This window comes from Lupinus angustifolius, chromosome LG04, assembly GCF_001865875.1.
Source record: "Lupinus angustifolius cultivar Tanjil chromosome LG04, LupAngTanjil_v1.0, whole genome shotgun sequence".
NCBI lineage: Eukaryota > Viridiplantae > Streptophyta > Magnoliopsida > Fabales > Fabaceae > Lupinus > Lupinus angustifolius.
Window position 1 is genome coordinate 18,305,345 of NC_032012.1, and position 26,016 is coordinate 18,331,360.

The following is a 26,016-nucleotide window of genomic DNA, read 5'->3' on the forward strand; positions in this document are numbered from 1 at the left end:
CAAGATCCAGGAGCAATTAATTCTAAAGCTTTGTTCAACAACTCAAGGAATCAAGGCACTTTTGGTGACAATGCACAATCTTGGAAACCAAGAAACTCAGCACCTAGAGGAGGCACTACTCAAGGCAGGGGCAGAGGATCAGGAAGGTTCACAAAAACAAACAATGTCAAGGTATGCACTCACTGTGGAAAGGAAAGGCACACAGTGGAAACATGCTACTTCAAGCATGGATTTCCACCAAACTGGCAACAAGACTCTTCAAGGCAGCCAAGCAACGTGATAAACAATGCAATCAGTGAGGACTTGGCACAACAAAGCACAAATACCTAGAGCCTTGACCCACAAGTTAAAGGAACCAAGAATTACAGGTTTGGAGCAAAACATTATGCATAATTAGCCTCCCTGCTGAAGGATTGTATTGAGACAAATGAAGGAAGCAACCACAATGTAAATCAATTTAGCATCATGCCAACCTGCCTAGACAGTGAGCCTCAAGACAACCAAGAAATCTCAGGTAATATCTCTCCTTGGGTCTTGGACACTGGTGCTACAGACCATGTCTGTCCAAATTTGAGTGAGTTCACCTCTTACCACTCAATTAAACCCATCATCATTGGCTTGCCAAATGGGTCAACCACCTTGGCAAAAGTTGCAGGAACTATTATAATCTCAACCTCAATAATATTGCATGATGTTCTACATGTACCAGAATTTAAGTACAACCTGATTTCTGTCCAGAAACTAACAAAATCTATGAATTACAAACTAATTTTTGATGCTATGAAATGTTGTATCAAGGATATGACTTCCTTGAGGACGATTGGACTTGCTGAAATGAAGGACAACTTATATGTAATCAAAGGGAACACATGGACAAGGAATAAAGGATGTGTGAATATAGCACACACTGACCCTTGTTTTGATCTGTGGCACTTTAGGCTAGGACACCCCTCCAATGACATTTTGAACTCCATTTGTAAACATTACTCTTACATAAAGCATGATCCCTCTATAGTTTGTGAACATTGTCACTATGGCAAACAGAGTAGGCTCCCTTTTTCAGTAACAACAACAGGTCTAGTCAAGTTTTTGACCTTATCCACATGGACATATGGGGGCCTATTGGGGACACATCCCTACATGGCCACAAATACTTCTTAACTGTTATAGATGATCACTCTAGGCACACTTGGATCTTCCTCATGAAGACCAAAGGGGAAGCCAGAGGCCTCATGCAGGATTTTGTCAAGCTAGTTGAAACACAATATGGAAAGATAGTCAAAGCCATAAGGAGTGACAATGGAGTTGAGTTCCAACTCCCTGCTTTCTTCAAAGAACGTGGTCTGATACACCAAACCTCTTGTGTAGAGACCCCTAACAAAACTCAGTTGTTGAAAGAAAGCATAGGCACCTCCTCAACATCACCAGAACTATCCTATTTCACTCTGGCCTGCCCAAGATGTTTTGGTGTTATGCTGTCCAGCAAGCCACCTATCTCATAAACAGAATGCCTAGCCCATCCCTACAACACAAGACACCCTATGAGCTCCTGCATAACAAACTACCAAACCTCCTTGAAACAAGGGTGTTTGGTTGCCTATGCTTTGCCTCCACCCTCACTCAGCAAAGGACCAAACTTGATCCCCGAGCCAGGAGAAGCATCTTCCTTGGCCATAGATCTGGAACTAAAGGATTTGTGCTATATGACTTAAAGAACAGAGAGATATTTCTCTCTAGAAATGTCATATTTCATGAGCACCTCTTCCCCTACAAAAGGCAAAGTCATAAGGATCACCTTGATGAGCAAACCAATAATGACCACCTTGATGGAGATCACCCTGACCTCCCATTTTTGGATATCACCTACCAAAATCATGAGGAGGAGAACAACCAGACCAGTGAGGCAGTAACACACCTAGAAGACATTAATCCTGGATTCCAAGAGACCAGAAGGTCCTCCAGAAGCAGATTCCCACCTTCTTACTTAAGAGACTACCACTGCAACCTCTTTAGCAAGAGCGTAAGTGAGATAGAAAAGAATGTTAGCCATCCCTTGTCCTCTGTCCGATCCTACAGTTCCATACTATCCACTCAATTTGACCACACCTTGGCTATCTCCACCAACATAGAGCCTAAAACCTACAACCAAGCAGTCAAGTCAAGTGAATGGATTAAAGCTATGCAAGATGAGCTTACTGCTCTTGCAGTTAATAAAACCTGGGACATTGTAGACCTCCCTGCAGGTAAGCACCCCATTGGGTGCAAATGGGTCTACAAAATCAAATACAACTCTAATGGCACTATTGAGAGGTACAAGGCTAGGCTAGTTGCAAAGGGCTTTAATCAAACTGAGGGAATTGACTTCTTTGAGACTTTTGCTCCAGTTGTTAAACTAACAACTGTTAGACTTTTACTTGCCATTGCCTCCTGTAAAAACTGGATTGTCCACCAACTCGATATAAATAATGCCTTCCTACATGGTGAGCTAAGTGAGGAGGTCTACATGACTATACCTCAAGGTGTTGTTATCCATGACACCAGTAAGGTTTGCAAGCTACAAAAATCCCTGTATGGCTTGAAGCAAGCAGGGAGACAATGGTATCAAAAACTATCTGAATGCCTTCAAAGTTTAGGATACACACAATCTCAACATGACCACTCCTTGTTCACCAAAGCCAAACAGTATGAATTCACAGCCTTGCTGGTTTATGTGGATGACCTTATCCTAGCTGGAAACAATAAGTATGAAATTGACCATGTGAGGAGCTGCTTGCACGAGCAGTTCAGAATCAAGGACCTTGGTGCCTTGAAATACTTCCTTGGCCTTGAGATCATGAGGTCTAAGCAAGGCATCAGCATATGCCAAAGGAAGTATGCCCTTGACATACTTGCTGACACAGGGTTCATCAATTGCAAACCCGTACCTACCCCTATTGTTAAAACAACCAAGCTATGCCAAAATGATTCCCCTGCTTTTAGTGATCCTGTCCTCTATAGAAGACTTGTAGGAAGGCTCCTCTACCTAACAAACACCAGACCCGATATTAGTTTTGCTGTCCAACAGCTAAGCCAGTTCATGGCCTCCCCCACTGATATGCACCACAAAGCTCTATGTAGAGTGCTAAGGTACATCAAGGGTCATCCTGGCCAAGGCCTCATCTACCCTACCACATCAACTATACAATTCAAGGTCTTTAGTGACTCTGACTGGGCAGCATGTATTGAGAAAATCTATCAGTGGGTGCTGTGCTTTCTTAGGTGATTCCCTTGTTTCTTGGAAATCAAAGAAACAAAACACTGTGGCAAGATCATCCTTAGAGGCTGAGTATCGTGCCTTAGCCTCTGCTGCTTGTGAAATCCAGTGGTTGACATATCTCATTGATGCTTTTCATATAAACCATATTAAACCTGCTTTGTTATATTGTGGTAATGACTCTGCTAGATATATAGCTGCCAACTCTGTTTTTCATGAAAGAACTAAGCACATTGACATTGATTGTCATGTGGTTAGGGAACGACTTCAATCAAAACTGTTTCACCTTCTACCTATTTCCACTTTTGAACAGGTTGCTGATATATTGACTAAAGCTCTGGATCCTACACCATTCTGCTACCTACTCTCCAAGCTTGGGGTACTTAATATGTACGCTCCAGCTTGCGGGGGGGGTATTAAAGTCACCAACAAGTGCACCTCATCAAGCTGAAACTCCCACGCAACTTAACCAAGCCAAAGTCAAAATTCATAGAGCCAAACTCAAAATCCACCGACCAATAGCACCACATGACCGAGGAAAAACCAAGGTTGACCGAGGAATTATGATCCATGATCGAAGAAATGAGAAGCTCAAGCAACACAGTGCATCGCCCAATGTGCATCAGCCTGAGGCGCACATCCAGCTTTCTGACCGAGGCACACCGACCGTGTCTTCTGAATCTAGGCGCATCATGACCGAGGCGCATGAATGCCCAGGCGCCATGCCTCAGGAAATGCCCAGGTGCTATGCCTCAGGCGCACTGACCGTGTCTGCTAGCATGAGTGCATCATGGGCGCACCATTTCTGGTTGGCCATGGCGCATCAGTTTTGACCGAGCCATGGCGCACATGCTTCTTTTGGGCTGAGCCCTTTTTCTCATTAAGCTTTTCTCACAGGCCTTTATTGTTCCTTTGGTTTCTAGATGCTTCTTAGAAGCTTTTTGCTATAGGTTGTTATGAGTTAATTTGGCTCCAAAAGTTGTTAATAGTTAGTTGCTTGCTCTTGAAGCAACAAACTTCTTATATATAGAAGTGCTCATTCACTTCTATAGTTAATGAAATAAAAGGAGAATTATGAGGTATTCCATTCAAAAGAACAATACAAATCTTAATAATGAAAGTTTGTCACATCCTCACACCTTTTTTTGTTGAAAGGTTAGCATAAATTGTTCTACATAATTAATTTTTTTTAATGTATAATGGATACTCATTTTATGCTTTTCATTCAATTTTGACATATAAATTTTACTTATTTTCTTATGACAGATAAAGTCCTCATTTTTGCATCGCAATGGGCTAGAAAATGTCAGGATCAGACATACAGTCATCGTGGTTACGGTTATTACAATGATGATCATTGCCACAATTGTGATATGAATCGTAGTGTTGTTGTGTGAATTATTTTATAATTAAAAAATATTTTTGAATTCAATGAAGTCTAATGTGATTCAATATGGTACAAATGTAGTTTAATGTGATCATTATGATTCGGTATAATACTAAATTATGGTGTGATGCGGTTGTAACGGTCACCATAACTATAATATTGTAGCTACTTTACGTCACAGTACCCAATTTAAATTATTGAGATTAAACTTTAGTGCTTTTCCATTAGAAGGTATCATTTTATTTGTATTGGATTTATCAACTCAAAGCTTAATGAGTAGGCAATTAGGAGTGCCTATAGTCTATCAAGGAAAAAAAATTGACCTTTTGGTTCTTATTTTTGGGGTACAGATTTTAGAGTTGTGTTGTTGGGTTATAGTTTTTTGTTCTTTGTACACCTTGCAGGGTTAATTTAATGTTGTCTTTCTCCCAATGAATGTGTCAATTTATTTGCATTTGATTTATAGTCTGAACAATTTTCAGATGGGACGGAGTATCCATGGTCTTGAACGTGCAACTGTAGCCAAATTTCCAACAAAGAAATACGGTGACAATTTTTTTGCTGATGCAGAAAATACTCAGTATGTTATTTCTCTGCTTAATTTTGTTTTCTCAACCTGTGTTTGAAGTTTATGAAATTAAGAAGAAAACAAATTTCATATAATCAGAGAGATGGAAATAGTGTATTGAAGTAGTAAACTTTTCTTGTAAAATGTTGTTGAAGTATTATAATTTTCTTTGCTAATGTGTTTTTTATGGAAGGTGAACTTTAACACAACAATAAGATTGTTTGTCTTGTGATTTGTCTTCAGTGCCTTGGATTCGAATCTTAGAAATAACCTCTACTCTTGCATGAGTAAGAGGACAAGACTAAATACGTCTATCTTCCACAAACCTCTTACCTGGTGGGTGCCTCAGTGCAGGGGACACCCCTTTTTAAATGTGTTCATTTGTCAATGAAAAACTGGGAATATTCTTGTCCTCTTGAATGGTTGCACGTTTGTTAAATTGTTGATTATCATATGCAAAGTGTTGTTTCAGTTGCATGTTATTCTAAAAGGTTTAAGGACTTTAGCCTTTTAACTTTATGTTTGTAACTGTGATTAATTGACTCCAATAATGATGAATATTAATTTTTGGTTATCTTGTGGTATTTTTAATCAAAACACAAAATTCACCATCCTTGATCTTTTTTACTGTGTATGTTAATGCTACTGATTTCTATGTTTCAAATCTCTAAATGGTATTTGGCGGTTTTAGTAATTATTCCGAACTTTATTTTATTTTAACATGTGCCAATCTGGACCATTTCTAAACTACTTTACCTTTTATTTGGATGATTATGTCTGTTTTTACTTGCAACCAAACATTCTGAAACTGATTTGTTCTATTTTCCAAGTTGTGACAAACTTGTTTTGTCAATTGCTAAAGGCAACCAAAATGGTATTGAAATTTGGAAATTGCATGTGCCTCTTCCTTAATGACTTTTATTCAAACAAGATCTTTGATGTTTTTTCAACACAAATACCTTCTCTATAGAGCCTTCCATACAAATGAAAATTAAAAGACAACAGAGGTCACTTTAACATCAATGATTGAATGGACTAAAGTATAGCGAAAGCAAACCTTATAAGATCTCAGTGGATTTTGTTTTGTTATTTAGTATTTTTGTCCATCTTGCTCCTAGAAGAGTGAAAGAATGATTGTTCATTGTTCCAACCTTGCTCATCTTGTTGAAATTTTGGACTATTGCTTCGGAAGGGGTTGATTCCCATTGCTTCCTGTAATTCGTTTGCGAGTTGAGTTTTGGGGGCCAAATGAAAGAAATGAAAGGCTTTCTAGAATCAATATCAAAGTATATTTCATGACTATTAAGCATTTTTTTTCCTTCCCCTTCAAAATCCAACTCACAAATAGAACCATTTGCGAGTTGAGTTTTGGAGGGGAGAAAGGGAAAAAGAAGGCTTCATGACCACGAAATACACTTATGAAATGACTCTGAAGCTTTTCCTTCATTTTTTTCTTTCTAAAACTCAACTCTTAAACAGACCATTTGAGGATAAATATATCAACTTTTGTTTTTACGAATTTATGATGTCGGGAACTTAATAGTGGCGACACGAGGGTGCTTTAGGTATCGATTTTTGTCAAATGATCATTGATGAAGATGGATATTCAATTGTGTTGTATGTGCAGATGTGCAATCTGCCTCTCAGAGTACCAAGACCAACATGTACTACGAATCCTACCCAATTGTGGACACTCATTCCATATGACCTTCATAGACTTATGGCTGCTGCAGAATTCAACTTGTCCCGTTTGCCGAATATCATTGTGCGAATTTCCTGCGAAAAGCAACTAATGCGACCCGTTTTCAGCCCGGCTTCGCGACATAATTGTAGCATGGAATCGTTTGAAACTAATCATTGTCATTGTATGATGACTAATGATGGATTATCATCAAGGACCCCTGACAAAAATGGGGTGAACACTTCAGAAGAGGACCATTTTCCAACTGAGGATGGTGTAGCAGTTGATAGGGACAATATAAATTGTCCAAGTCAGGGTGATCTCAGTAAAGATGGAGGGAAGAAGCATGTAGAGAGCACATGAAATTCCTAGTTTTGTTTGGTTTCTTGAAAATCTAAGCTTCTTAATGTGTTAATTTGAAATCACAAATGAGTAGAGGTCATGTTCTAAAATTGGAGTGAAGTGTATTGACATGTTGAAAGATGAGTCTTTATACCAGATGGTCTTGCAAATCTTTATCACTTACAAGGAAGTGACATGCCACAAAGTAATATTTTGTTTGTTAATAATTGATTTATAAGTGATATATGACATTTTCTTATGGTTATAAGAATTTGAAGGAAAATATAACATTGTCCCAAAAAATTGTCTATTTATTTTCTTTCATTTTACTATCTCTATATATAGTAGAGAATATATCTTCTACTTGTCATTTCAAATAAAGTAAATTCCAAATCAAATCATAAATCTCATTCAAATTCTCATCTACACATCAAACTACGAATTCTAACAAAAAAAATTAAACTCTATTTTACCAAGAGACATACATGAGCTTTTCATATCTTGATATATCATCTATTCAAATGGATCACATTTAAACTCATATATAATTTATAATCAGTTATTCACGGACTGTATTACAATTTTTGTCAAGGCAATTAAATTTATTTTATATTCTACCAACTTCCATGTTATTTACGGTATCTAAATTCCTACATATACAAGAGTGATTGTTCTTTAGAATTTGTTTGGAAGTGTAGTTTTGGAGGGAAATGAATAATTTTGGAAAATCTTCCTCTCGTTTGGAAGTTGGATGAAGGAAGAATAAGTTTTGAAGGGGCCTCCAAAATCTTTAGAATTTCTTATGGTTAATTATATTTTTAAAAAACTAATAAAAAAATATTCTTACATTATTATTTGTTTATTATCCTCGTCTAAATTTCATACTATCAAACAAGAGATGATTGTATGGATAAAGCCTTATTTAAAATATAGAAACTATGGGTCAATACTTATTGTTCTTTATTAGCTAAAAGATGGTGGGTCTGGGATAGTGATTGCTCTTTAATTGAATATTCAATGGAGCCCATGGGTCAATACTTCTTGCTCTTAGTTGAAAGATGGAGAGTCCCAATTAACCTTAATGATATTGTAGCCATTAGTGAACAGGATTTGACCCTATTTACTCATCTGGTATTGTTTGATCATAATATGATACAAATAGAGTCATGTTTAGGGCTTGATTCAGGTTTAAAGATTACACTGGTCAACATTTAAGGCTGTGTATGACTAAGCATGACTCGGTCTATTCAAATGTGTACAGAGGAACCTCACATTTTTGTCAATATTATTATTGATTATCTAATTTTTTCATCATATATACATGATTAATAATATATATACATATTCCATTTTATATGTCAATTTACATATTCATAATAATAAATACTATTGAGAATACTTTATTTAAAATGAGTATGCATTATATTTAATTAGATTCAGGGTCAGGTTCAAGTTTAAAGGTTGATCCGTTGATATTTAGGGTTAGGTTAGCTTCAGATTTACGATCAAGTCTGGGTTCAAAAAAATAACCCAGCCAACATTTAGAGTAATACATCTCAATAGTGCTTATGCTCACCCCTAATTATACCATACCAATCTTTTTATTTGAATGACTTATGTATCAAACTATTGGGAAAAGATGAAAAATTATGATATTGGGCAATAATATGAGAGTGTTAATTGAAATTAGAGTAAATATTCACTTTATTCCTTCTTATTTTTTAACCTTACCAGTTTAGTTCTTCAAAAAAGAAAAGATCTAAGATGATCATAAAAAATTTTAAATGTGAGTCAAATTAGTCATTTTTGAGGTCAACTGGTAAGGTCTTTTCTATGAGGAATCATTTTAGGTCTTTTCTTTAAAAAAGAAAAATGATTAATTTGACTCACATTTAAAACTATGAGGAATCATTTTAGATCTTTTCTTTTTGAAGGACTAATTGGTAAGGTAAAAAAATATGATGAACTTTTGAAATTATTTTAGTTGTGCCAAAACTTTTGCAACATAACCGCACACCCAACATACTTGCAAAATTCGTTTTTTATGATGTATAAAAAGAAATTGTTCATAAAATAAAAATAAAAAATCAAATTCAAATTGATGATGAGAGTAGGTTTTCAACTATTGGTTGCTAATCAATGTTACTTAACCCTAGGCTCTAATCATGGTTATTCTCAAACTCCAAATAATTGACATAATATATATCACATTTCTTTCAAAGTCTCTCTAATAAAATTTTAATTTTTGAAAATCACAAAATTAAGAAAAAATCCATATTCACGCAATTATTTCAGTTTACTTTTCTAGCAAAGTTACATCTGATTTTTATTTTAAAATTCTTAAAACATCCGTTTAGAAATAGTGAGTTGTGAAAGTAAACATATCATAAAACTTATATTAGCAAATTTCATTGTAAATGTTATATTCTTATAATGACCCAAAAGAGGTTAATTGTAAAGACAATGAGTAATTTTTTAAAATAAAATACCTGTAATCCAAAACAATCAGAATAATTTAGTACACCAAAAATGAAATATAATTTTATAAAATACAAAAATATGGATATGAATGACTTGAGTTTGACTAAAGGAAGAGTCACCAATAAATGCATACAATGCATTTCACAAACATTATCTAAGAACAACATAAAGAGTATAATTACATAAAATATTTGTTAAATTATCGAAATTACCCCTGACTCTCACCACTTTAGTCATGAATTAAAATGAGCCTAGACTTGAGGGGGAAGTATTATATAAAACAAAGCAAAAAATAAGATGAAATAACAGTTATATCATTATATTTATATTTATAATAATATTTTTATCTTTAAAATTAATTGTAAAAAATAGTATTTAATGGAGAGGATCCTTAATCGGTTCTACCCGGACTCCTCTCCATTACTCCTTAAAGAGTGTTAAAATTTGGGTATCTACAGGCTGTCCGAGGCCATTTTTTTTCTAACAAAAATATATGGAATTTTGCATATGTTTATATAATAATGCACCTGATTGAATTGAATATAGTATTCATATTGACCTACCCACCTTGATGCTCTATGTCACTTATCTAAACTCATAATTGCATAAAACTCAAAGCTTCCATAATAAACTAATCATATAGCAAGTTGTCACACATGTATATCTGTCACATTCATCATTCAAAATTATCAGCCCAAGATAGTTTAGTTGTGTTTCTTTTACCAACACAACCTTCAATCATGTTTATGCTATTAAACTAATTCCACTCTTTTACAACATTCATGTCAACCTGATCTATTCTTTCATATTTCTTAGTTTATAGTAGAAGATACATATTGTTGTTATCATAAGTATTAGATGAAGGTACACATTTGTACTTAGAATATTAGCTGCAGAGAAAAATTGAAGCTTTTGCAGAAATAATTCAGAAGAACAAAGATGGGAACTAATGCTCACAACTCTGGGGAAGTGTATAGAAGTAACAGTGTAAAGGGCTTTGCTATAAACCACTCAATCTCAACTCTTCCAGAAGATGCAGGGTTGAAATTTGTTCTCAAGTCTCAAGGTCATGATGCTTTACCTGTTGAATTTAATATTACTTTGTCTAAGCTTAGTTCTAAGTTTATATGACACCTCTATCATGAGAAATTCTTAGTAAGAAAAGTCTTACACACATCATTTCTTAAGTAAAAAAGGTTCCAGTGCATGAGACTATCACATATTAGAGTCTGAGGAGAGTAGATGTACGTAGTCTTACTCTTACCCTCACCTCGCAAACGAATAGGTTATTTCTAGGATTTGAACTAATGACCTTCAGGCCGGAAGGCAATTAGCCTTACTGTTGCGCTGAGGCACCCTGTAGATCATTTCTTAAGTACTAATCATTATTTGGCTTGTTTAAATTTTATACATCTCTATATTTCTTAATGAGATGTAATGAACACAATCAAGAATTGTGTGATTATCAGTGATTTTCATGGAGTTTTGAGCTTACTCCATTATGGTAAGAAAAGGGTATTGATCAATTTTGTATATGGTGGTGTATGTTATGCAGGATCATGGTTTCACTGTGGGTATCATTTGACAACATCTATTGTGGGACCAGTGCTTCTAACTCTTCCTTTCTCATTCACTCTTCTTGGTTGGGGTGGAGGAATGCTTTGGTTAACCCTTGCAGGCCTTGTCACTTTCTATTCATATAACCTTTTATCTATGGTCTTAGAACATCATGCACAACTCGGGCATCGCCAGCTTCGATTCAGGGATATGGCTAGAGATATTTTAGGTGGATATCTAGCCTCCTTAATTGGTTTCCTTATATGAATTAGAAAGAAAAATAGTCACATTTTTCACTTAACCATCATGTTTTAACTTTTTTGGCATTTATTCATGATATTCCTTCTTCTACTTCTCTAAATTCTTATCAGAAATGTGAAAGTTTCATCTTTAATTCAAAATATGTTGCTAATGTTTTTGAAGCTGAAACTGTTACTTTTCCTTGAGTGCTTGTCTTTATCAAAAATTAGTACTTTTGTTTTAGAAAAAAGCTACAAACTACAGCTTGCAATCACCAACATGAAACTTTGAAGTGCTGCTGCTTTTTAGTTTTTCTGGATAAGTAACCACTAACAACTAAAAATGCTCTTAACAGAAAGTGCTTATTTTATACTAATTTAGTTGGTATTGAACCTATAGTTTGATTCTTCTTGTCCCTAATAGTTTCCTTTTTTTTCAAGTTATCGTTGTTTCTAATTACTTTCCCTTTGTTGGAGGATTAAAAGGGTTATTAATTCATAGCATATATTATATGATAGGACATGGATGGGACAAATATTATGTAGGCCCCCTTCAATTTCTCATATGCTTTGGTACAGTAATTGGTGGTCCTCTTGTTGGAGGAAAAAGCCTCAAGGTATTAATACTGAGAATCAATTTCTAACTACAGATTATGAAAATTTTCATCCCAAATGTACTGTTTCATTGAGAAGCTACATTTGTTTTTCTGTTGTTCAGTTCATTTACGCGCTCTACAACCCGGATGGATCAATGAAGCTGTACCAGTTTATCATTATATGTGGAATCATAACACTACTTTTGGCTCAACTTCCATCTTTTCATTCCCTTAGGCACATTAATTTGCTATCTCTGATTCTTTCTGTGACTTATTCCACACTAGTCATGATCGGTTCGATATACATCGGTAAGAAAAGGTACAAAAAACACACTGGAATTGGAAGCCTAAGCAGAAACTTGTAATCCACTTGATGCATTGCTTGTATCTCATTCTCTACCACAGGTCATTCAAAGAATGCACCACCTAAACATTATTCTCTGCAAGGTTCTCATGTAGATCAACTCTTTGGTGTTTTCAATGGTATTTCAATCATTGCTACTGCATATGCTAGTGGAATCATTCCAGAAATACAGGCCAGTTCAGAATCTTATTCATTTTGAGAGAACAAATATATTAACATGAAATATTCTTCAACTTTTTGTATGGTCACAAAAAAACAAATGCATGGATGAAAATTAAAACATCTTATTAACACCATGCAGGCTAATATCTTAAAAAATCTATAATATGCTAATCGAGTCGATTCCATGATTCAAATATACATTCTCTTTTAACTAAGTATGACTTTTAATCTATGTTATGAATTTTTTTTGAGTGAATTAAATATATTTCTGCAATGCACGAGATACTTACTAGTTTTTCTGCGACTTGCAGGCAACTTTGGCACCTCCAGTAAAGGGCAAAATGTTCAAAGGACTGTGTCTTTGTTATTCAGTGATAGCCAGTACCTTTTATTGTGTTGCCATATCAGGTTATTGGGCATTTGGAAATCAAGCCAATGGAACAATTCTTACTAACTTCATTGGAGAGACAAAGACTTTGCTGCCCAAATGGTTTTTCTTGATTACTAATTTATTCATCCTTGTACAAGTGATGGCAATGACTGCGGTAAGAACAACTACCTGGTATATATTTGTCAATTTTACAATTTTACGTCATAGGTGTAGAGTCTGTTTGGAAAAACTTGCTGATACTAATGCGATTGTAGCTGAAAGCTGTCAAACTAGCTTATGCTAATGAGATTGTAGCCGAAAGTTGTCAAACTAGCTAATACTAATGAGATTGTAGCCAAAAACAGTCAAACTAGCTGATACTAAAAAGATTGCACCCGAAAGCTGTAAAACTAGCAGATACTAATGAGATTGTAGCCGAAAGCTGTGAAACTAGCTAAAAGTTGTGAAATTGTAGCTACTTAGTTAAATTTTGTTAAATGGCCTAAGAGAACATGCAATATCATGCCAGGTTGTGGTAAAAATTATCATTAGGTGAAAAATTAAGAAAACAATTATTGCCATCTTTGAACACTAGTTTATATCAAAGTAGCTTTCCAAAAGCTATAATGTCTATTTATCTTTTCATTGAGTCAATAAGCTATAATTAACCAAATAAGATATAAGTTAGTCAAATAGTTTATTAGAAAGAGTGCATACATTTTGCAAATGTAGCATTTGACCTTATGGATGAATAAACTATACATTGGTTGTTATGTTACAGGTTTACCTGCAACCAACAAATGAATTATTTGAAACAACATTTGGGGACCCAAAAATGGGGCAATTTTCGATGCGCAATGTCGTGCCAAGGATACTATCTCGGTCACTATCAGTGGCTGCAGCCACAACTTTTGCAGCAATGTTGCCATTCTTTGCAGATTTATTGTCCTTGTTTGGGGCATTTGCATTTATTCCTCTTGATTTCATTTTGCCAATGGTTTTCTATAATATGACTTTCAAGCCTTCAAAACATAGCATAATCTTTTGGGGGAACACATTGATTGCAATAGTATCCTCAGTTTTGGTTGTAATAGGAGGAATAGCATCAATTAGACAAATAGTTATTGATGCCAAAACATATCATTTATTTGCTGATATGTAAAAATTATAGCAATACATACAAAAAAATTGTTGTTGCAATTCTTTTAGTCATTTCAAATCAAGCTAATTGTTTCAATAGTTTGGACTTCTTACTCATTAACATTCAATGGTAATATGCAATTCAGGTAATTACTACGATAACTTCTTTTTTCATAATTTACTTTAAAATTGTTCATATTTTCCAATACATCAACCAATTCGCAAAGGGTACACATCTACTGTTTCACATTTTGTGTCACTTTCATGGGTATGGGTATGGGTATGTGATTAATCAGAAAAAATATATTTAACTTCAAATTTAATTATTAAATATTTTTCTAATCAATCATAAACCTATGGTACATGGAGTGACACAAAATGTGGGACAACAAATATACTCCCGATTTCATCTCAATGGTATAAACTTATCTTTTATTGTTAAAATAGATCATGCAATTCATCAATTGATAAGGATTCAAGTCATATTTCATAAGGATGTGAGTTGGATCTCATTGTCGATGTAATAATTTTATTGACAACTAGTTTATAAGCAATATCTATAAGATTTCTTGAAGTATAGGGCACCTTTGTACTTAAAACTTAACTTATCTATACCTTTATTTATTAAAAAGAATATTATCATGTATAAAAAAAGCTTCTCTCAGTCTATATCCATAGACTTAATGCATAAAAAACTTAAACTTGTAAGCTTAAAAGCGAGTTTACGAAAATCAAAGCCGTGATAGATAGATTAAATGAAGCTAAATCTCCAAAGTTTTTTTGGAGAGCATGATGCCTTCACTGAATTTAATGAAATAAATTGTTTTCTCTTTCAAACACCAATAATGATGTCATTATTGACCGAGTAAATGTGATTTAAAAATGTGTAGGTATGGGTATGGAGAACACCAAATTAATGTTTTTTTTTTATAATTTGAATAAGCATCAATTCAACAAATGAGGTTAATTTTTATTAGTGGGGAGTTACATGGTGATTATCATTATCGATTAAAGAATAGTTACCATCATCTTAATTTAATTTAGGTCATTAAATAAGAAATTAGCAGATTATTTTCAATATTCTCCCCTGGACCAAAAATTGATGAAACCACAACATAAGTTTAATGAATAAACATTTTGCACCGAATCTCATCCACGTAAATAGATAATTAATTAATAGATTAAAACAGCACCATAAGTTATAAAGGGCATGCATAATTAATAACTTATAAAACATATGGTACAAACAAATGAACTTGGTTCCTCTCCAAGAATCGAAAGACTAGTTTTATGTTTGACAAGTTCATCACATTTTACTTTTTTTTTTGTTTTTTTATTATTTTTCTCTCTAATATCGGAGAGGATTCTAACTCCACACACTACCTCTAATCATATATGGCACAGAAATAGAACAAAATTCATGTTGGTCCCATAATAAACTTCTATAGATTTTTCTTACCATGACAATAACAACAACACCATCCTTATGATTTATAATAGAATATTTCAAACCTAAGCATATAGGATGCCTCTTCTATACTTTTCACTTAGAAATTCTTAAATATATATACTTTCATTTCATGCAATATTGAGTTTATATTAGGTTATTGGACTATTGTTATATATAAAGCCCCTTTACCCTTTTTCCTTTTCTGTTGGTTAGTTGGGTTAGTTTCCTCTTTTAGTTAGGTTAGTTAGTTTATTTTACTATATAAGGCAAGTTATTTATCATTATCAATCAATCAACATATTCATTATCAATCATTAAAATCATTTCATCTTTTTCACCATGTTGAAATCCAATATGGTATCAGAGCTCTCAAATTGAGAGCTCTGCTGCTTACTCACCATTCTTTCATCTTTCTAATCTCCCCTCAGATCCATCATTCCCTTCATTTCATCTATCATTTTTTCATTCATCAAGTTGCGTATCCATTATGTTACGATTCAGCCACTTAGTTCAACCATTCTTCATCTTCTTGCAAAATCTTGCAAATCGTGGCCCATAAATTTCTCATTCTTCAAGCTGAAGTTCGCCTTCTTCACTTCAAGATAAAAATCCCTAATCTTCATCATGCAGATAAAAAATAACAACAACAATCTTCAGTTGATCGATGCTTCTCAAAACCCATCAAGTTCGTTTTACCTACATCTTTGTGAGAATCTCGAATTCATACTAGTATCTCCTCCCCTTGATGGCACAAATTACAATTCTTGGAGTAGAGCTATGAGAAGAGTTCTCAGATCCAAAAATAAATACAAATTTGTCAATGGCACTATCAGAATGCCAAGTACAACCGATCCAACCTTTGAAGCATGGGAAAGATGCAATAATATGATAGTGTCTTGGATAAACAGATCATTATCACCTCAGATTGCTCAGAGTTTGGTTTATATAGATGAAGCACAAGTACTATGGCAATATCTTAAGGACAGGTTCTCCAAGGAGACTATTTTAGGACTTCTGACCTTTTTCAAGAAATTCATTCAATATGGCAAGGAGATCGTAGTATCTCTAGCTTCTTCACTGAACTCAAAATAATTTGAGAGGAACTAGATGCTTTGAGGCCACTAATCCCACGTATCTGTGATGTGAAGTGTGCATGTGAATCTATGAAGAACATCAACCACTATCAAGAATCTGAATATGTCATTTGCTTTCTCAAGGGTCTTAATGATCAATATGGAACAATTAAGGCGCAAATCCTACTAATGGAACCATTGCCAACAATAAACAAGGCATTATCTTTGGCCATACAGTAAGAAAGGCAATTGGATGGAGTAATCATTGAGAATCAAAGAAGTGTTATCAACAATGTTACCTCAAAGGCAACATGGAGAAATTCATCACAAAAAGGGCACTGGGTTCAACTCAAGAGGACCACAAGACATCAATAAATTCAATGGCAGAGGCATGTATAATGGAAATTCACAGTCTTATGCTAATAACAACTTTGGAAATAGATCTAATAGTAGAGGTACTGGATCTAAGGTTTGTACCTTTTGTGGGAGAGAAAATCACATTGTTAAGACTTGTTATTTCAAGCATGGGTTTCGCCCTACTTTCAAGCCTAGACAAAGACAAACTGAGCCTGCCATCAACTCTAGCATATGTCAAAATGATACCACACTAACTGCTTCAACCATAAATGAAGAAAAAGAAAGTGATGAGAAAGTTGTTTTGACTTTCAATTCTACACATTATGTGAACCAAACATCAACTGATGAAGATATCCATCCTCATTCAGGTATGCATCATTCTCCAAATTATTGGATACTTGATACAAGTGCCATATATCATGTGACTAATGATCTGTCCAATTACAAAACCTACCATGTCATAACACCTATACTTATAAGACTACCTAATTGTGCCTATGTATTAGCCAAACATTCTGGCACTGTGGTTCTCTCTGCCAAATTACACTTCTATAATATTTTACACATACTTGGTTTTACTTATAATCTCATATCTCTTCATAAACTTACAACTTGCTCCAATTGCATTGTTATATTTGATCACAATTATTGCCTCATTCAGGATACAAGTACCTTGAGAATGATTGGACTTGTAGAGGTCTCCAATCACTTATACATTTTTCACAATTTAACTACTTCTATTAAGCATGTTTTACATACTTTTAATTCTGACTCTGTTCATGAATTTGATCTGTGGCATTTTCGTTTGGGCCATCCTTCCCATTCTATTTTTGAACTAATGTGCTCACAATATCCATATATGAAATTACACATGAATAAAGCTTGTGATACTTGTCATATTGCAAAACAATCCAAAAGACCTTTTCCTATTAGCACAACTACCAATACTCAACCTTTTGCACTCATCCAAATGGATATTTCGGGTCTTTTAAAGTGTCTATCTATTCATGGTCACAAATATTTTCTAACTATTGTGGATGATTTCACAAGGCATACTTGATTATTTCTTATGATGTCTAAAGCTGATACAAGGGATATAGTAAGAAATTTTGTTCAATTTGTTCTTGTCCAATATAGTCAACATGTTAAGATTATTATATCTAACAATGGAGTAGAATTTATGATACCTAAATTCGATGCTACTTCTGGTATAATTCATCAAATATCATGTGTTGAGACTCCCCAGCAAAACTTTATTGTAGAAAGAAAACATATGCATATCCTTAATGTGACTAGGTCTCTCTTATTTCAATCTCATTTACTCCTATGATTCTAGACTTATGTTGTTAAACATGCAGTCCACTTGATCACATCATGTGATCAAGATAATGGTTTGCCAAACTATCATCTTCTCTATTATCTCTTGGCTATATATAATCACATCATGATCATTCATTGTTTACTAAGCATAACAAATCTGGTTTTACTGCTCTTGTGATTTATGTTGATGACCTTATCCTTGCTGGTAATAATCCCACTGAAATTGCTCATGTTAAAGATTACTTACACATTGTTTTTAAGATCAAACATCTTGGTCTTATGAGATACTTTCTTGGCCTAGAAGTTGCTCACTCCCAACAAGGTTTCACCTTTTGTCAACGCAAATATACTCTTGATTTACTATTTGATACAGGTTTCCTGCACTATAAGCCAATTCAAACTCCTATGGTCAAAGGCCAATCCCTTCACCAAGATGAGATTCCTCCATTCTTGGACCCTATGCTATAGAGACAATTGGTAGGTCGTCTCCTTTACCTCACAAACATTCGCCTTGACATTACCTTTGTTGTCCAGCAACTGTTGTTACCGTAGCTTGCAGCAATTCTAAATGGCACGAAATAATACTTACTGGCTGAGTCACGACCAGATCGCTCTCTTTAAGACGTTTCGTGGCACTGCCCAAAATGTGCAAGTAGACTATCAACCACGCCGTCCCCAGGATAAAACAGCCCAGATCTCTGTTATCGAATTCTTACTGCATTGTAAGAATCGATCTCGAATACACCCACCACAATATGGCTACCAGTGCCAATTATCGAAATTACCCACAATATGGCTACCCGTGCCAATTCTCTTCCCACAGTACTGACTACCAGTGTCAGTTCTCGAAATCCCACAATATGGCTACCAGTGCCAATTCTTTACCCACAATACTGACTACCATTGTCAGTTCTCGAAATCCCACTTTGGCTACATGTGCCAATTCTTAAGTGCCACGGAAAGAAAGAGGGAGAAGTTTGCCGGAAATGCGTCGGCGGAATATTAGGGGGGAGAAAGAAAAGTTGAGAGGAGACGCCTTCAACTTGGTGCAAGTTAAAATGAAGGGTGAAAGCCTCTATTTATAACATGAGATTTTTCTCATGTTCCTCATTTCTCCCATGTGGGACTTAGGAGCTTAATTTTTTATTTTTTCAAAACTCTTCCATGTGGGACTTTGAGAGTTGTTTTTTCAAACTCTTCTATGTGGGACTTAATTTTTTTTGAGTGAATTAAATATATTTCTGCAATGCACGAGATACTTACTAGTTTTTCTGCGACTTGCAGGCAACTTTGGCACCTCCAGTAAAGGGCAAAATGTTCAAAGGACTGTGTCTTTGTTATTCAGTGATAGCCAGTACCTTTTATTGTGTTGCCATATCAGGTTATTGGGCATTTGGAAATCAAGCCAATGGAACAATTCTTACTAACTTCATTGGAGAGACAAAGACTTTGCTGCCCAAATGGTTTTTCTTGATTACTAATTTATTCATCCTTGTACAAGTGATGGCAATGACTGCGGTAAGAACAACTACCTGGTATATATTTGTCAATTTTACAATTTTACGTCATAGGTGTAGAGTCTGTTTGGAAAAACTTGCTGATACTAATGCGATTGTAGCTGAAAGCTGTCAAACTAGCTTATGCTAATGAGATTGTAGCCGAAAGTTGTCAAACTAGCTAATACTAATGAGATTGTAGCCAAAAACAGTCAAACTAGCTGATACTAAAAAGATTGCACCCGAAAGCTGTAAAACTAGCAGATACTAATGAGATTGTAGCCGAAAGCTGTGAAACTAGCTAAAAGTTGTGAAATTGTAGCTACTTAGTTAAATTTTGTTAAATGGCCTAAGAGAACATGCAATATCATGCCAGGTTGTGGTAAAAATTATCATTAGGTGAAAAATTAAGAAAACAATTATTGCCATCTTTGAACACTAGTTTATATCAAAGTAGCTTTCCAAAAGCTATAATGTCTATTTATCTTTTCATTGAGTCAATAAGCTATAATTAACCAAATAAGATATAAGTTAGTCAAATAGTTTATTAGAAAGAGTGCATACATTTTGCAAATGTAGCATTTGACCTTATGGATGAATAAACTATACATTGGTTGTTATGTTACAGGTTTACCTGCAACCAACAAATGAATTATTTGAAACAACATTTGGGGACCCAAAAATGGGGCAATTTTCGATGCGCAATGTCGTGCCAAGGATACTATCTCGGTCACTATCAGTGGCTGCAGCCACAACTTTTGCAGCAATGTTGCCATTCTTTGCAGATTTATTGTCCTTGTTTGGGGCATTTGCATTTATTCCTCTTGATTTCATTTTGCCAATGGTTTTCTATAATATGACTTTCAAGCCTTCAAAACATAGCATAATCTTTTGGGGGAACACATTGATTGCAATAGTATCCTCAGTTTTGGTTGTAATAGGAGGAATAGCATCAATTAGACAAATAGTTATTGATGCCAAAACATATCATTTATTTGCTGATATGTAAAAATTATAGCAATACATACAAAAAAATTGTTGTTGCAATTCTTTTAGTCATTTCAAATCAAGCTAATTGTTTCAATAGTTTGGACTTCTTACTCATTAACATTCAATGGTAATATGCAATTCAGGTAATTACTACGATAACTTCTTTTTTCATAATTTACTTTAAAATTGTTCATATTTTCCAATACATCAACCAATTCGCAAAGGGTACACATCTACTGTTTCACATTTTGTGTCACTTTCATGGGTATGGGTATGGGTATGTGATTAATCAGAAAAAATATATTTAACTTCAAATTTAATTATTAAATATTTTTCTAATCAATCATAAACCTATGGTACATGGAGTGACACAAAATGTGGGACAACAAATATACTCCCGATTTCATCTCAATGGTATAAACTTATCTTTTATTGTTAAAATAGATCATGCAATTCATCAATTGATAAGGATTCAAGTCATATTTCATAAGGATGTGAGTTGGATCTCATTGTCGATGTAATAATTTTATTGACAACTAGTTTATAAGCAATATCTATAAGATTTCTTGAAGTATAGGGCACCTTTGTACTTAAAACTTAACTTATCTATACCTTTATTTATTAAAAAGAATATTATCATGTATAAAAAAAGCTTCTCTCAGTCTATATCCATAGACTTAATGCATAAAAAACTTAAACTTGTAAGCTTAAAAGCGAGTTTACGAAAATCAAAGCCGTGATAGATAGATTAAATGAAGCTAAATCTCCAAAGTTTTTTTGGAGAGCATGATGCCTTCACTGAATTTAATGAAATAAATTGTTTTCTCTTTCAAACACCAATAATGATGTCATTATTGACCGAGTAAATGTGATTTAAAAATGTGTAGGTATGGGTATGGAGAACACCAAATTAATGTTTTTTTTTTATAATTTGAATAAGCATCAATTCAACAAATGAGGTTAATTTTTATTAGTGGGGAGTTACATGGTGATTATCATTATCGATTAAAGAATAGTTACCATCATCTTAATTTAATTTAGGTCATTAAATAAGAAATTAGCAGATTATTTTCAATATTCTCCCCTGGACCAAAAATTGATGAAACCACAACATAAGTTTAATGAATAAACATTTTGCACCGAATCTCATCCACGTAAATAGATAATTAATTAATAGATTAAAACAGCACCATAAGTTATAAAGGGCATGCATAATTAATAACTTATAAAACATATGGTACAAACAAATGAACTTGGTTCCTCTCCAAGAATCGAAAGACTAGTTTTATGTTTGACAAGTTCATCACATTTTACTTTTTTTTTTGTTTTTTTATTATTTTTCTCTCTAATATCGGAGAGGATTCTAACTCCACACACTACCTCTAATCATATATGGCACAGAAATAGAACAAAATTCATGTTGGTCCCATAATAAACTTCTATAGATTTTTCTTACCATGACAATAACAACAACACCATCCTTATGATTTATAATAGAATATTTCAAACCTAAGCATATAGGATGCCTCTTCTATACTTTTCACTTAGAAATTCTTAAATATATATACTTTCATTTCATGCAATATTGAGTTTATATTAGGTTATTGGACTATTGTTATATATAAAGCCCCTTTACCCTTTTTCCTTTTCTGTTGGTTAGTTGGGTTAGTTTCCTCTTTTAGTTAGGTTAGTTAGTTTATTTTACTATATAAGGCAAGTTATTTATCATTATCAATCAATCAACATATTCATTATCAATCATTAAAATCATTTCATCTTTTTCACCATGTTGAAATCCAATATGGTATCAGAGCTCTCAAATTGAGAGCTCTGCTGCTTACTCACCATTCTTTCATCTTTCTAATCTCCCCTCAGATCCATCATTCCCTTCATTTCATCTATCATTTTTTCATTCATCAAGTTGCGTATCCATTATGTTACGATTCAGCCACTTAGTTCAACCATTCTTCATCTTCTTGCAAAATCTTGCAAATCGTGGCCCATAAATTTCTCATTCTTCAAGCTGAAGTTCGCCTTCTTCACTTCAAGATAAAAATCCCTAATCTTCATCATGCAGATAAAAAATAACAACAACAATCTTCAGTTGATCGATGCTTCTCAAAACCCATCAAGTTCGTTTTACCTACATCTTTGTGAGAATCTCGAATTCATACTAGTATCTCCTCCCCTTGATGGCACAAATTACAATTCTTGGAGTAGAGCTATGAGAAGAGTTCTCAGATCCAAAAATAAATACAAATTTGTCAATGGCACTATCAGAATGCCAAGTACAACCGATCCAACCTTTGAAGCATGGGAAAGATGCAATAATATGATAGTGTCTTGGATAAACAGATCATTATCACCTCAGATTGCTCAGAGTTTGGTTTATATAGATGAAGCACAAGTACTATGGCAATATCTTAAGGACAGGTTCTCCAAGGAGACTATTTTAGGACTTCTGACCTTTTTCAAGAAATTCATTCAATATGGCAAGGAGATCGTAGTATCTCTAGCTTCTTCACTGAACTCAAAATAATTTGAGAGGAACTAGATGCTTTGAGGCCACTAATCCCACGTATCTGTGATGTGAAGTGTGCATGTGAATCTATGAAGAACATCAACCACTATCAAGAATCTGAATATGTCATTTGCTTTCTCAAGGGTCTTAATGATCAATATGGAACAATTAAGGCGCAAATCCTACTAATGGAACCATTGCCAACAATAAACAAGGCATTATCTTTGGCCATACAGTAAGAAAGGCAATTGGATGGAGTAATCATTGAGAATCAAAGAAGTGTTATCAACAATGTTACCTCAAAGGCAACATGGAGAAATTCATCACAAAAAGGGCACTGGGTTCAACTCAAGAGGACCACAAGACATCAATAAATTCAATGGCAGAGGCATGTATAATGGAAATTCACAGTCTTATGCTAATAACAACTTTGGAAATAGATCTAATAGTAGAGGTACTGGATCTAAGGTTTGTACCTTTTGTGGGAGAGAAAATCACATTGTTAAGACTTGTTATTTCAAGCATGGGTTTCGCCCTACTTTCAAGCCTAGACAAAGACAAACTGAGCCTGCCATCAACTCTAGCATATGTCAAAATGATACCACACTAACTGCTTCAACCATAAATGAAGAAAAAGAAAGTGATGAGAAAGTTGTTTTGACTTTCAATTCTACACATTATGTGAACCAAACATCAACTGATGAAGATATCCATCCTCATTCAGGTATGCATCATTCTCCAAATTATTGGATACTTGATACAAGTGCCATATATCATGTGACTAATGATCTGTCCAATTACAAAACCTACCATGTCATAACACCTATACTTATAAGACTACCTAATTGTGCCTATGTATTAGCCAAACATTCTGGCACTGTGGTTCTCTCTGCCAAATTACACTTCTATAATATTTTACACATACTTGGTTTTACTTATAATCTCATATCTCTTCATAAACTTACAACTTGCTCCAATTGCATTGTTATATTTGATCACAATTATTGCCTCATTCAGGATACAAGTACCTTGAGAATGATTGGACTTGTAGAGGTCTCCAATCACTTATACATTTTTCACAATTTAACTACTTCTATTAAGCATGTTTTACATACTTTTAATTCTGACTCTGTTCATGAATTTGATCTGTGGCATTTTCGTTTGGGCCATCCTTCCCATTCTATTTTTGAACTAATGTGCTCACAATATCCATATATGAAATTACACATGAATAAAGCTTGTGATACTTGTCATATTGCAAAACAATCCAAAAGACCTTTTCCTATTAGCACAACTACCAATACTCAACCTTTTGCACTCATCCAAATGGATATTTCGGGTCTTTTAAAGTGTCTATCTATTCATGGTCACAAATATTTTCTAACTATTGTGGATGATTTCACAAGGCATACTTGATTATTTCTTATGATGTCTAAAGCTGATACAAGGGATATAGTAAGAAATTTTGTTCAATTTGTTCTTGTCCAATATAGTCAACATGTTAAGATTATTATATCTAACAATGGAGTAGAATTTATGATACCTAAATTCGATGCTACTTCTGGTATAATTCATCAAATATCATGTGTTGAGACTCCCCAGCAAAACTTTATTGTAGAAAGAAAACATATGCATATCCTTAATGTGACTAGGTCTCTCTTATTTCAATCTCATTTACTCCTATGATTCTAGACTTATGTTGTTAAACATGCAGTCCACTTGATCACATCATGTGATCAAGATAATGGTTTGCCAAACTATCATCTTCTCTATTATCTCTTGGCTATATATAATCACATCATGATCATTCATTGTTTACTAAGCATAACAAATCTGGTTTTACTGCTCTTGTGATTTATGTTGATGACCTTATCCTTGCTGGTAATAATCCCACTGAAATTGCTCATGTTAAAGATTACTTACACATTGTTTTTAAGATCAAACATCTTGGTCTTATGAGATACTTTCTTGGCCTAGAAGTTGCTCACTCCCAACAAGGTTTCACCTTTTGTCAACGCAAATATACTCTTGATTTACTATTTGATACAGGTTTCCTGCACTATAAGCCAATTCAAACTCCTATGGTCAAAGGCCAATCCCTTCACCAAGATGAGATTCCTCCATTCTTGGACCCTATGCTATAGAGACAATTGGTAGGTCGTCTCCTTTACCTCACAAACATTCGCCTTGACATTACCTTTGTTGTCCAGCAACTGTTGTTACCGTAGCTTGCAGCAATTCTAAATGGCACGAAATAATACTTACTGGCTGAGTCACGACCAGATCGCTCTCTTTAAGACGTTTCGTGGCACTGCCCAAAATGTGCAAGTAGACTATCAACCACGCCGTCCCCAGGATAAAACAGCCCAGATCTCTGTTATCGAATTCTTACTGCATTGTAAGAATCGATCTCGAATACACCCACCACAATATGGCTACCAGTGCCAATTATCGAAATTACCCACAATATGGCTACCCGTGCCAATTCTCTTCCCACAGTACTGACTACCAGTGTCAGTTCTCGAAATCCCACAATATGGCTACCAGTGCCAATTCTTTACCCACAATACTGACTACCATTGTCAGTTCTCGAAATCCCACTTTGGCTACATGTGCCAATTCTTAAGTGCCACGGAAAGAAAGAGGGAGAAGTTTGCCGGAAATGCGTC

The 26,016-nt window shown here is 34.5% G+C and overlaps 2 protein-coding genes and 1 pseudogene across 2 annotated transcripts; all 3 read left to right on the plus strand.

The window, feature by feature from the left end:
* Positions 1-7,252, plus strand: part of LOC109344678 — a 9,253-nt pseudogene extending 2,001 nt beyond the window's left edge.
* Positions 10,346-14,235, plus strand: LOC109346072 (GABA transporter 1-like). Its single transcript, XM_019585438.1, has 7 exons — positions 10,346-10,778; positions 11,268-11,498; positions 12,028-12,125; positions 12,227-12,413; positions 12,510-12,640; positions 12,942-13,175; positions 13,782-14,235. Exons 1-7 carry the CDS (start codon positions 10,652-10,654, stop codon positions 14,160-14,162), a joined length of 1,389 nt encoding a protein of 462 aa, XP_019440983.1. The 5' UTR covers positions 10,346-10,651; the 3' UTR covers positions 14,163-14,235.
* Positions 19,591-20,918, plus strand: LOC109344863 (GABA transporter 1-like). The gene is made up of 2 exons (XM_019583594.1): positions 19,591-19,858; positions 20,465-20,918. Exons 1-2 carry the CDS (start codon positions 19,655-19,657, stop codon positions 20,843-20,845), a joined length of 585 nt encoding a protein of 194 aa, XP_019439139.1. The 5' UTR covers positions 19,591-19,654; the 3' UTR covers positions 20,846-20,918.

Excerpts from the sequence above, each read along its gene's own strand:
- LOC109346072 (XM_019585438.1), top strand. The coding sequence starts at position 10,652 with ATGGGAACTAATGCTCACAACTCTGGGGAAGTGTATAGAAGTAACAGT. Across the intron at positions 12,641-12,941 it reads GAATCATTCCAGAAATACAG|GCAACTTTGGCACCTCCAGT; the intron begins GCCAGTTCAGAA and ends TGCGACTTGCAG. Across the intron at positions 13,176-13,781 it reads AAGTGATGGCAATGACTGCG|GTTTACCTGCAACCAACAAA; the intron begins GTAAGAACAACT and ends GTTATGTTACAG.
- LOC109344863 (XM_019583594.1), top strand. The coding sequence starts at position 19,655 with ATGTTCAAAGGACTGTGTCTTTGTTATTCAGTGATAGCCAGTACCTTT. Across the intron at positions 19,859-20,464 it reads AAGTGATGGCAATGACTGCG|GTTTACCTGCAACCAACAAA; the intron begins GTAAGAACAACT and ends GTTATGTTACAG.